Source organism: Boeremia exigua (assembly GCF_020726555.1).
Source record: "Boeremia exigua strain MPI-SDFR-AT-0100 chromosome Unknown C7974scaffold_2, whole genome shotgun sequence".
NCBI lineage: Eukaryota > Fungi > Ascomycota > Dothideomycetes > Pleosporales > Didymellaceae > Boeremia > Boeremia exigua.
The window spans coordinates 1,069,848-1,081,593 of record NW_025763519.1 but is presented as its reverse complement, the minus strand read 5'-3'; the positions used below and the strand labels follow the sequence as shown (position 1 = coordinate 1,081,593).

Here is an 11,746-nt window from a genome sequence, read left to right as displayed (position 1 = left end):
TCATGGCGACTGAACAAACAAAACGTGATATTGTCATCATCGGTGGGTTACCCTCGAAATGCTGGGTGTCATATTAAGTTGTAGCTGATCTGTGACAGGTGGCGGTATCATTGGCTCGACGACAGCATACTACCTCTCACAACATCCAAGCTTCAACAAAGAAAGAGATAGTATCACGCTACTGGAAGCGACGAAAATCGCCGGTGGCGCGTCAGGGAAAGCAGGCGGTCTTCTCGGCCTCTGGGCTTACCCATCATGCATCGTTCCGCTAAGCTATCGTCTGCACAAGGAGCTTGCAGACCAGCATAATGGTGCAGATCGGTGGGGTTATCGCGCCGTGCACTGCGGGCAGATCGATATGTACGGCGTGCTAAAGAAGGAAGATAAGAACGGCGCTGTGAATGGGCGGAGCGAGGATTCCGTAAGCCTCGAGAAGAGGAGTAAAAAAGCGATCGGTTTGTTGCGAGCAGCTGGTGTACCGCCAGATCTAGATTGGATTGCGGCGGATGGGATCAAGAGCTATGATGCCATGGGCACACCAAGCACGACCGCACAAGTGCATCCCTTTCAGTTCACGACATCAATGGCCCAGCTAGCGGAAGAAAATGGCGCAAAAATCATCTACGGCTCAGCAACAGAGATCAAGCAGGAAGCCGACGCTATCCGAGCCGTATCATACAAACCCAGAGACGGCGGCGAAGAACAGACCCTCGACGCAAGCACCATTATCCTCACAGCCGGGCCCTGGACACGCACCATCTGGCCCCAAGCCCCCATCTCCGCCACCCGCGCGCACAGCGTGACGATCCGGCCCACGCGCCCCGTCTCCGCCTACGCGCTCTTCACCTCCATCGATCTCCCGCGCTCGCCCACCTCGAAGCGCGGCGAAACAGTCACACCCGAGATCTACGCGCGCCCCAACCAGGAGGTCTACGCGTGCGGCGAGGGCGACCACCTCATTCCCTTGCCCACCAGCTCCGACCTCGTCCAGGTCGACGACAGGCGGTGCCAGGATGTCATCGACTACGTCTCGACGGTATCTGAGGAGCTGAGGGATGGCGAGGTGACGGCGAGGCAGGCGTGCTATCTGCCAAATGTGACAAGGGGGCAGGGACCGCTGATTGGAGAGACGGGGGTGAAGGGTCTTTTGATCGGTGCTGGGCATACGTGTTGGGGGATACAAAATGCGCCCGGTACGGCCAAGTGTTTGAGTGAGTTGGTGTGGGAAGGGAAGATCAAGAGTGCGAATTTGAGCAGTTTGGATCCTAGGAGGGTGATGTAGGGCTGTTAGATGGCTTATGGTGGATTGAGAGTTGAATTATAGATATGGCATGATGGTACTGGTAGAACAATGCCCCTAAACCACCGAGTCTCTATGTTCAGAAGCTTACAAACGAAAGACAAACTACAGTTCATGAGGCCTGGATGAGGTTAAAAAGTTACGTGCAGCAGCAGATCTGTAGAGACAAGCTATGAGGCTATTGAAGCCATCTACATATCAAGCATAGGTATCCAAGTCACTGAACCGGAAGTTCGGTATAAGTCAACACAAATGCCCCACCATCGGGTCAATGACCAGCGAGCCTGTCGGTTATACAAACCAGCGACGTATTTCCTCAATACACAAACAAACCTACACCTCAAGGCCGCAAGAGTAAGCGACCATGGATATCTTCGCAGCTGATGATGCCTGGCCTATACGGGATGATCAGCCCTTTGAAGGAGCATTCGAAGTGTCAACCGACAAGGGCATAGAGAATGCCGTCGTCCACAGTGTCGATCGACCCTGGTTATTCCGTTATAGTCCCAAGGCCAATTCCAATGGACGAGGTATCCTCATTTTAGGAGGAGGAGGCTACGTTGAGCTTATGGTCGGAAAGGAAGGCGTTAAGATAGCAAGATGGCTAGCGAGTCTCGGGTTCGACGCCTTTGTCCTCGTCCACCGCTTCCCCAACGCAAAATCGGCGCCTCAGGCTCCAGTTGATGACGCGCGACAGGCGTTGAAGGTTATTGTGAGCCATGGATACGCTACAAAAGGCTTGGGCGTCTGCGGACTCTCGTCTGGTGGCCACCTCGGAGCCGCGCTCCTGGCAGATTACCCGAAAACATGGACATCCCCAGAGTCCTCGACAACAATACCAAAATTCGATTTTGCAATCCTGGGATACGGACCAATCTCGACAAACGCAAAAGGCCGCACAATCATACCGAACAAAGCCGCGCTGGCGCCGCCCGAGAAGCAAGAACTCTACGACATCGTACAGCCAGATGTACAAATCAGTACTGCACCGCCAACCTTCATCGTGTACTCAGGGAGCGACCCCGTTGTTCCGGCAGTGAACGCGTACAGACTTGCTGAAGGCATCACCAAGGCCGGCGCGGCGGTGGAGCTCCATGTCTTCGCAGAAGCGCCGCATGGCTTTGCACTTGATACCGTCGACCTGCCAGTGAGCAAGTGGCCTAGCATGTGTGAAGCATGGCTCAAGCAGAATGGATTGTTAGATTTGTAAATGCAATATGTATACAAAAGAGATACGTCGAGGATGGAAGTTACGGAAAGAGTTAGTGTCAACACGACGTCATCGATATCTCGTACCCTCAGAAGCATCGAACGCAAATGCAAAACATCATCTCTGAAGCCGTGTATGACGGCAATGCAATCGCTCGTTCGCCTGTTTGGAAATCTCTCCGTTGTGAAAAGACCACTGCGATCAAAACGACAATTCCTGGTTGCATCTACTTTTGGGACGCGCCACTTGCACGCGTCTTCGATGATGGCAAGCCCCTTAAAGCGCAAAGCAGACCAACCAGCAGCTTCTACCGCAGCCAAAAAGCAGAAAGTAGTAGTACCGGAGTATCATACAGCACCTCAACGGCGCGATGATACTGGTGAGATAGTGTGGCCAGCCCGGCAAGAGCAAATTGAACGAGCGCGAGAGATCATCAGAGAATGGTACGTATCTTCAAAGGACTTGAGGAGTTACTTTGTCTGACGTAGAGCAGTGCTCAAGCACAGAAACCAATAGTCATATTGCCTGACAAGGATGCAGATGGTTTGTCGTCCGGAGCGATTTTGCATCACACGCTCACTTCACTCGGACTTCGGCCTGATCTAATATCTGTATACTTTCCGCCCAAAGGATCGAACGTGCATGATGATACCACTAATCAGGCGCTCACCGAGATAGCCCCATCGTACGTTTTTGTGCTAGACCAAGGAAGTAGAAAAGGTGCTGCACTGCTGGACTTGCCTCACACGTGTCTGCTAGTCGATCACCACTTTGCAGAAGATGGGGGCTTTCCAGAAGGCGCCGAATATGTCACTGCACATGACTGTCCGCCTGTTGCGACTACCTCACTCCTGATCTACCACATCTGCCTGCCCCTGCACCCTGATCTTGACGACAAAATCTCATGGCTCGCAGCAATGGGCACCCATGGCGACCTGGGAACGACACTGAAATGGGAGCCACCATTCCCTGATATGACCGCAACATTTAAGCAGCATACTAAGAAAGCAATCAACGACGCGGTTGGACAAGTCAACGCACCAAGACGATCCGCTGCTTACAATGTCAAAGATGCATGGGATGTTGTCATCAATGCATCAGGTCCAGACGTCATCAGAAAAGCAGAGAAATTGCAAGAGGCTTCGCTGGAAGTGCGTCGCGAGACTGAGCGCTGCACGCACACGGCGCCCAAGTTTTCTGCCGACGGTACCATATGCGTCCTCACGATTTCGTCAGAGGCCCAGATTCACCCCGTCATTGCAACCCGGTGGGCTGGTCATCTCAAGTCCAACAAACTCGAGATTGTCATGTGCGCCAACGAAGGGTATTTAACCGATAAGGTTAATTTCTCATGCCGCGTTGCGAGAGTTGCCCGAGGCCGCGGGGGTGACGAAAAAGTAGACATTATCAAGAGATTGGAGGGCATTGTCAAGGATCACCCAGAGCTGAGGGAAAGACTTGGGCAAAGCTTTGCAAGAGGTCATAAGGAGGCCAGCGGCGGGATTGTTGGAAAGAAGGAGTGGGAGGAGCTGAAGGCCATCATTGGTCTGGACGACAGCATGACGAAGAAGAAGAAACTGGAGAAAGAGAACGGTGTAGTGGGCACTCCGAAAAAACTGCCAGCGCAGAAGAACACTCTTGCGAATTACTTTGCCAAAGCCTGAGTTGGAGTTGGTGAAGGACAAATCACCGCGGAGAGCCGCACTTGGGTCGGGTGACAACGTCGAAGACGGTGCTACAGCTCTTTGGACCGAGTCGACCCAGCTCAATATATCTTCGTCGTACCTGTTCGCCGCCAAGCAAGCTTCACCGTATGTGTGGAGAAGCCCATTTGGGTGTTTTCGCCTTGGCGTTTCAACTAGTTTCATACTGACAGCTTCGCGACCAGGATTCCGGATGAAGAGCACTATCAAAAGATCGCCAATCAGAGCCCGAATCGAGACATTACCCATAAACAATTTAACCCAGTCCTCAGTGCGTCGCTGAATCAGGCAATATCTGGGGAAGCGCCACAATTTTCGGCGAATTATGTGGACGCATGCAGACGAGGCAGTGTTGCCAAGCAGCCTCTGTTACAGCGATCAATCTATGTCAGTAAGATGGCTCGAGGCGCGCACTTCTGGAGATTGGAAGTGACGGTGGGAAGGAATTACGGGCCGGCGAGATTGAGCAGGTCGACGCTGTTTCGAATCACGGTCGTTCAGTGACTGAATAAATACTGCGCAGGTTCGAGCATGTTTGAGTCTGTATCCAGCCCTCACTACATTCATTCGCTTCTTATTCACACACTACTTCCAAGATGAAGACTTCTTTCGTTCTCCTTGCCGCTGTGGCATCTGTCTCTGCCCACTCGACGTGGCAGCAGCTGTGGGTTGGCACGACCGACCAGGCCGGAAAATGCGTCCGCACAGTCAAGGACAACAGTCCCGTTGAGAGCCTGACCTCCGCCGATATGTTCTGCGGTCGTGGCCCGGCGAAGTCGACTGGTGTCTGTGAAGTCGCTGGTACGCCATCCCTCACCACATCCACACAAGCAACAACTAACAGAACCAGCTGGCTCGTCTCTCACTGTTGAGTTGCACGCTCAGCCCAACGACCGCTCTTGCGCGCAGCCGGCCATCGGCGGTGCCCACTACGGCCCCGTCCTGGTCTACATGGCCAAGGTCGCCGACGCGACCACCGCGACCACCGGCTCCTTCTTCAAGGTTGCCGAGGACGGCTACAAGGGCACCACCCCTACCTGGGGCACCGAGATCCTCAACGCCAACTGCGGAAAGCGAGCATTCACCGTGCCCAAGAACATCGCCGCTGGCAACTACCTCGTGCGCGCCGAGGCCATCGCACTGCACGCCGGCGCTGGCTCGCCGCAGCCGTACGTCAGCTGCTTCCAGGTCAAGGTCACTGGTGGCGGAAGCGCGAACCCGGCCGGTGTCAGCTTCCCCGGTGCTTACAAGATCACGTATGTTGATGCCGAATCCGAGTTGACGAGACCCGTGCTAATGATCTCAGTGACCCGCTCTTCACCAAGGCTATCTATGACTCGTCGTTCACGTACACAAGCCCTGGCCCGGCTGTCTACTCTGGTTAGACAGACTTTTTTGGGGTTGAATCCTCTTTGCATATGTACATAGATTAAATTTGCGTCCATTGGAGATGTACATAAAGTTACACCACTACCTCCAAACATGTTTCAACCCCTTGCCATGATTGTGCCATTTCTTCTACTACAACTAGAACTGACCAAGCAAGTGCGATGGTTAGGGATAGACCACAAACGCTCAGAACGTACTGGACACTCGAGCTGGCCTCACGAAGTATTTGACTTGCTAAGCCTCTTTCGTCCATGCCAACATGCACAGGAAAGTCCTGATCAAGATCATCGGTGCTATCAAGCGGATAGCTCTTAACCTGCATAGTCCCTCAAGACAGGGTTCCACGATTTTAACCTCCCAATCTTAGCCTTTAATCAACAAGGGATAATACATAGCTAGAGTTGAAAAGATCCACCATGGTTGGAAGGGTATATGCAAAGCAGCTATAACAACAACACGGGCTCTCGTGCGATAGTGCACTTCGCAGCTTAGGCAATGACCTTCTCAACCACCCACCCCTTCCCAGCCCCTTCCTTCTTCTGCAGCACTTTCCTAATTCCGAGCCCCCAGCCCTGGCTTCCCTTCTCGCCCACGAGTGTCATCTCAACCTCGCACTCCCTGCGCTCTGGCGCACCGCTCGCACGCGGCAACTCCGCAATCTTACCCTTTGGCTTCGAAGTCTGCAGCAGCGGGGTGCCCAGCGCAATGTTGATGAGCTGAGGCCGTGTAACTGGCGTGAGAGGGTGCATGCGCGTCTTTGGTGTCTTCGCGCCGTAGACCGACGATGCAGATGCGCGCTGGAGGTGTGAGTAGATGATGTAGCCCGGCAGCTTTGCTGGCGGTGTACGCGCTAGTAGGGTCGACGGGTGCAGGTACACGTATTTCTCGTTCGGGTCATCACTGCGTGTCTCCGTCGAGGAAAAGAGTGTAACATACGGAACATCAATGGCTGTCTTTGGCTTGCGGGGTAGCTCTGGTGGGACGGGCGCGAGATCTGCACGCATGGCAACTTGGTCGATGAATCCGGCAGCGCATATCTGAGTCAGAAGATTGATGCTCTTTTCTGATGGAGCTGGGAGCTTCGCTTGGTATGTGCCAATGGCTGTTGGACGATGAGTGCGCACGATGCTGGTCAGCTGCTGGCGGAGCTGGCTGGCTTCGTGCATAGCTTTGGCGTTGAGAAACATGTCCTCACAGAAATGCTGTGGGTCACTTTCGTACGCGTAAGCGCAGACGGCGTTGCTGTATTTGATGCAATCGCTTTGCTTTGCGTTTACGCTAAGCTTCGCGAGAGCAGCGTTGTAAGCTTTACGCAGGCGGGAGCGTTCTTCGGCTTCGATATTATCCTGCTCTGTGCGTACGGCATCAGGGTCTCTCGTTGGCTCTCGTAGACCCAGCTTGTTCTCTGGAATGACCGGCTCTGGTACAGATAGCGCAGCCACGAGCGCAATCGTTTCAGCTGTAAGCCCCTGAGCCACACCCATCGCTAGCATACGGGCAAAGCGCGGGTTAAGCGGATACAGAGACAGTTCGTGACCGAGCTTGGTTACTTTACCATCTGGCGACAATGCTCCGAGGCAGGAAAGAAGGCTCTCAGCACGCTGGAGGCTCTCTCGATCTGGGGGTGTGGGAAACGGGAAGTTGACCACAGGTGCTCCCATACTCTTGAGCTGCAGCACCACTCCCTCCAGCGGCGTTCGCAAGATCTCTGGCGCTGAATACTCTTCGAAATCGCGCTCGAAGACGGCAGACGAGTACAAGCGGTAGCAATGACCGGGACCAGTACGGCCAGCACGACCAGCTCTTTGGTTGGCACTGGCTTTGCTTATCCAGCCAACCTCGAAGCTCTGTACGCCAGTGACCAGATCGTACTTCTTTTCCTTTGCCCTGCCACAATCGAACACATAGCGGACACCAGGTATTGTTAAACTTGTTTCCGCGACGTTGGTGGCGAGAACAATCAGCCTTGACCCGTCTGGAGGCTGCTCGAAAACGCGCATTTGCTGGTTGGTTGGCAACTGGGAGTAAAGTGGTAGTACGTGTACGTTCATCACCGTATCCTCTGGCTTTTCTTCGTTGATATCAAACTCTTTGTCCTCCTCATCACCGTCAAGACCCATGATTATCGAGTCTTCAGAATCCGAACCATCATTGTCTTCATCGACATCATTTTGGCCGTATTCAAGGTCCTCGGCCTCTACAGGCGTCTCCGCAGGGTTAATCCTGACTTTGCCCGTCTTGACGTCCTGGCCCTGTGTCGATGGAAAGGCTTGTTTGAGGCGTTTTGCAAGCTGAGAGATCTCACTCTGGCCAGTAAGAAATACTAGCATGGCCCCTGGGGGTAACTTGCGATGACCTCGAACAACCTTGCGGTACATCTCTTCAACGTAATCCCGCTGCGTCTGGCGAGCGAAATGATTTGTGACAGTGTATTGACGGCCTTCGGCTTTCAGCAGCGGAGGCGGCTCGCTTCTGAAAAGACGTTTGTTGTCAGTGAAATCAGAGATCCGGAGAGTTGCCGACATGATGACCAGCTTCAGAGGCTTGACTTTAGAGTCTTCTTTTCCCATCTCAGCTCGTAGATCAACGATCCTACTAAGCATGCCAATGAGAATGTCGGTATTGACGCTGCGCTCGTGTGCTTCATCAATAACGATTGCAGAGTACTTCGACAAAATGAAGTCTTGGGTGATCTCGCGTAAGAGAACACCGTCAGTCATGAACTTGACTGCAGTTTTTGCGTTCGTTGTGGTGTCGAATCGAATCTGATGGGCAACCTTCGAGCCATGGTTACCGAGCTCATCACTGACACGCTTAGACATGCTGACTGCCGCAACTCGACGCGGTTGTGTGACGCCAATCATGCCTGGTGTAGGCCCATTCGGCGCACCATAACCTGCTTCGAAGAGGAATTGTGGTACTTGTGTGGTCTTACCACTACCGGTAGCTCCCCAAACTACTACCACGTCGTTGTTGTGTATTGCCTCCATGATCTTCTGTTCCTCAGCCACAACCGGAAGCTGCAACCTAGCTTCTTGAATCTCAGGTGTTCTCTCGACTGAGACGCTATACGCTTTCCGTGTTGCATCGGTTGCGGTGTTCGTTTCAAGCTCTGCGGGAAGAGGGTCTTGCTCGGGTGCTCTGGGTGTGAAATTGGAAGGCTTTGCTGGTAGTGCGTATTCGAGTTGGTTTGACGGCACGAAGCCAATCTGTTCGTTCCTTTGAGTTGTTGCCCACGCTTTGAAAGCCGACGTCCTCTCTTTCCTGGCGATTTTGCTCTCCTCTTTATCGAGACTACTATCGCTATCGCTGTCGCTGTCTTCCTCCGATTCCTCCTCTTCAGAACCATCTGAATCGTCTGTGTCTGGTGAGCCGTCTGACCCAGAGTCTGTGCCATCCTCCTCTTCGATGTCTGATTCATCAGTTGAGCCTACGGGGTTTGCGCCCTCAACTTCTACCTCCTCTTCGTCAGTAGCTTGATCATCCGAATCGAAACCCTCCCATGCCACCTCTTCCTCGATCACGATAGGCTTTCCTTTCGCCTTTCTGCGTTTCCTGACTTGTATGATAGGTTTGCCCGACTCATCCAACTCGAGGGGGCGCTTCAAACCGCCCCCAAAGAGGCCAAAGCTGCCGACAGACGCCGCTGTAGTGGGTTGGAGGGCTGTGAGTGCGGGTTCCGGCGACCTCGATGGCGATCGTATACGTTTGTGCGACGTAGCAGTGGAGGTCTTTAGCGACTGCCGGGGCAGCCTATGCGCAATTTGAGTCTCGATATCCCTCTCTGAAGCCGAGCCGTCGGGCTCAGGTTCTCTGACGGTGTGTTCCTCGAAGAGAAGTCCTTCGTTCTTCTCTACGTCTACACCAGCTCGTCGCTCGGCCAGTGCCCGTTTCAAAGCCTCGCGCTTGGTATCGCTGCCACTACCTAGTTTCTTGGAGCTCTGGAAGAGACTGGTGTCGACCTTATGCGATTGTAAAGCCAGCTTCTTGAGAAGCTCAAGATTCTCCTCCTTCTTGAGCTTAGTATCGATGTACTTGTCCAGACGCTTTTTCTTCTTGCTGCTCATTTTGCTTTGCGCCTCGCGCACAAGCTCGTCCTTCATCGTACGCCGCCTCTCATCGCGCTCTTTCTGTTCCGCCGGCAATATCTGCTCATGATTGGCCTCAGCAGGCACATCGTTCTGAGCAGTCGCCTTCTGGCGCGCAACAACCTTGTGCTTCCGCTGTCGAGGTACGAACTTCGGCATGTTTTGTCGTGGTCCTATGGCAAAACCTCACTTTGCTGTATAATAATTTTGGCGGGACTGGCACGCTAAAAGGGCACTAGCGCCCGGGCGGTGAGCGCCTCCGCATCACTCCCGAGGGCTCATTGTCCCCACCAACGGTTGGACCCCTCAGGCTTGAAAATGTTGTGAACATCATTCTGCATTGTCGCAATCTCTTTACGCCGAGATCAGCATTACACAATTACCGCTTTATCAGCATGTCGACAGCAACAGGAGAGTACATGGTAGCCCCAGCGCCGTTCCCAGCGCGCTCGAGGTCTGCTTCGTCGAACATTCTTGGCCTGGAAACCACCGTGACGTCTATGTCGTTCACGGACAAGATTCTCGTTACAATTACACAGCAAGGCCGTCTGGCACATTGGGTACGCTCCGCAATTACCTCCTGAATTCGAGGAACTGACCCTGCGGTCGTAGGTGCATGTCCCACTCGATATCTCCGCAACCGACACATCAGCAACCTCGCAATCGTACCTCGACCGCGATGACGAAGATCCTGCATCTGATCTTCTTCCTATGCATCACTTGACTGCAACAACGATATTGGGCGGCACGATACCAGAGCTCGAGGTTCTCGGTCAGACGCTGGCCACGCAGATAGCCTCCGCTATCAAAACTCAAAACGACAGAGAAACGCGGATGGTAGTACTTGGCATGGGGCTGGACAAACGCATGAGTGGTAGAACAGAATTCAGCGAGCTGGTAGGGCTGATGCTAGAGGTGTTGTGAGATGCAGATCTCGAAAAGTCGCCTAGCAAAAGGATCCGATACAACGCTCTTGAGAAGAGCACTCGAGTGCGCACAAGGCCTACGCAACTCGCAGGTCGATTCAACACACTATGAACTGTATGCCTACATATCCTTTTGCCATTTCCCCAAGAAGACTCAAACGCCGCCATCATGCTAACCCATGTCTAGAACCGAAACGCCGACATATGCAGCCATATGATCACTCTACAAGCTTTCACGAAGCTTGTTGATCAGGGTATCCACCGACTCCATATCGTTCGCGTCAAGTTTGCCTGTTGGCTTGAAATCGGCCGGTACGTGGGATAACGCATCATCGAGCGCAGGTTGGAAATTTCTAACCGAAGACGAGAGCGCTGTAATGGCCTTCTTCTTCACTTTTCTCTCGTCGCTCCCTGTCGACATGCGTACCAGTGTCGGAATGGCGCCGAGTACTAGGAGCTGTGTACTGTCAGCGACTCTTCATGTATTCTTCAAAGCAAAAGCATGCTCACCTTCTCCTGGGTCTTGATGTTGTTCTGCACCGCTGTGCCAATGCACCATGCAGCATATCTCCTCAGCTCAGCTTCCTTGTTCTCCAATTGCGCAATCAGAGGTATCCACAGGTTCAACGATTCTAGGTTGTTTGCGTTGTCGAGGTTCTCGATGAGCTGCTCGAAATTGTCGAATGCGGTGATTCGGTCCTCCAGCTCGCACTCGTCTCTCTTGATGACTTCCATGTTGTCCTTCATCATTTGCGCGTCCGATTTGATGTTGCCTCCGAATAGAGCAGCGAGGGCTTCTGAGTTCAACTGCGTTTTTGGAGCCTCTGCGCCCTCGGACACATTGGAGTTCTCGACACCCCACTTGAGAAGCGTGTTCAGATTGGGATCAGCCATCGTGTGTAGTGTTGTAAAGTTTGAATTGGCAGTAGAAAGTGTTATGTTGTTGCAAGATCACTGGTATTTCAGCATCTATAGGAAATTTGGCGGGATGACGCAGATCCGGTGTTGTGCCGACGCTGCGAGAAGATACGACCAGATTCGCGCGCCTTCCATAAGCCTGGCAGCTGTCAGCCAGCTGCAGCGCAATTCTTGAGGAGACCTCGGGTCGATGCTAAGACACACTTTTCTTC

At 53.2% G+C, this 11,746-nt stretch overlaps 7 protein-coding genes across 7 annotated transcripts; 5 read left to right on the top strand and 2 right to left on the bottom strand.

The window, feature by feature from the left end:
- Positions 1 to 2: 2 nt before the first annotated feature.
- C7974DRAFT_430839 (FAD dependent oxidoreductase) lies at positions 3 to 1,282 on the top strand (the record flags this gene model as incomplete). Its single annotated transcript, XM_046144729.1, has 2 exons — positions 3 to 42; positions 99 to 1,282. The coding sequence occupies 2 exons, from the start codon at positions 3 to 5 to the stop codon at positions 1,280 to 1,282; spliced, it is 1,224 nt and encodes a 407-aa protein (XP_046001351.1).
- A 191-nt stretch (positions 1,283 to 1,473) lies between these two features.
- Positions 1,474 to 2,582, top strand: C7974DRAFT_99980 (esterase/lipase). The gene has a single exon (XM_046147694.1). It carries the CDS (start codon positions 1,665 to 1,667, stop codon positions 2,508 to 2,510), a length of 846 nt encoding a protein of 281 aa, XP_046001350.1. The 5' UTR covers positions 1,474 to 1,664; the 3' UTR covers positions 2,511 to 2,582.
- Positions 2,583 to 2,774: 192 nt separating this feature from the next.
- On the top strand, positions 2,775 to 4,174 carry C7974DRAFT_302198 (uncharacterized protein; the record flags this gene model as incomplete). Its single annotated transcript, XM_046137887.1, has 2 exons — positions 2,775 to 2,953; positions 3,004 to 4,174. The coding sequence occupies 2 exons, from the start codon at positions 2,775 to 2,777 to the stop codon at positions 4,172 to 4,174; spliced, it is 1,350 nt and encodes a 449-aa protein (XP_046001349.1).
- Positions 4,175 to 4,483: 309 nt separating this feature from the next.
- Positions 4,484 to 5,894, top strand: C7974DRAFT_99961 (glycoside hydrolase). The gene is made up of 3 exons (XM_046147692.1): positions 4,484 to 5,014; positions 5,064 to 5,469; positions 5,520 to 5,894. The coding sequence occupies exons 1-3, from the start codon at positions 4,810 to 4,812 to the stop codon at positions 5,596 to 5,598; spliced, it is 690 nt and encodes a 229-aa protein (XP_046001348.1). The 5' UTR covers positions 4,484 to 4,809; the 3' UTR covers positions 5,599 to 5,894.
- On the bottom strand, positions 5,895 to 9,875 carry C7974DRAFT_99962 (P-loop containing nucleoside triphosphate hydrolase protein). The gene has a single exon (XM_046147693.1). It carries the CDS (start codon positions 9,847 to 9,849, stop codon positions 6,091 to 6,093), a length of 3,759 nt encoding a protein of 1,252 aa, XP_046001347.1. The 5' UTR covers positions 9,850 to 9,875; the 3' UTR covers positions 5,895 to 6,090.
- Positions 9,876 to 10,085: 210 nt separating this feature from the next.
- On the top strand, positions 10,086 to 10,614 carry C7974DRAFT_408917 (uncharacterized protein; the record flags this gene model as incomplete). Its single annotated transcript, XM_046143363.1, has 2 exons — positions 10,086 to 10,250; positions 10,303 to 10,614. 2 exons carry the CDS (start codon positions 10,086 to 10,088, stop codon positions 10,612 to 10,614), a joined length of 477 nt encoding a protein of 158 aa, XP_046001346.1.
- On the bottom strand, positions 10,502 to 11,510 carry C7974DRAFT_446875 (nucleotide exchange factor Fes1-domain-containing protein; the record flags this gene model as incomplete). The annotated part of the gene is made up of 2 exons (XM_046145613.1): positions 10,502 to 11,073; positions 11,127 to 11,510. 2 exons carry the CDS (start codon positions 11,508 to 11,510, stop codon positions 10,840 to 10,842), a joined length of 618 nt encoding a protein of 205 aa, XP_046001345.1. The 3' UTR covers positions 10,502 to 10,839.
- Positions 11,511 to 11,746: the final 236 nt, after the last annotated feature.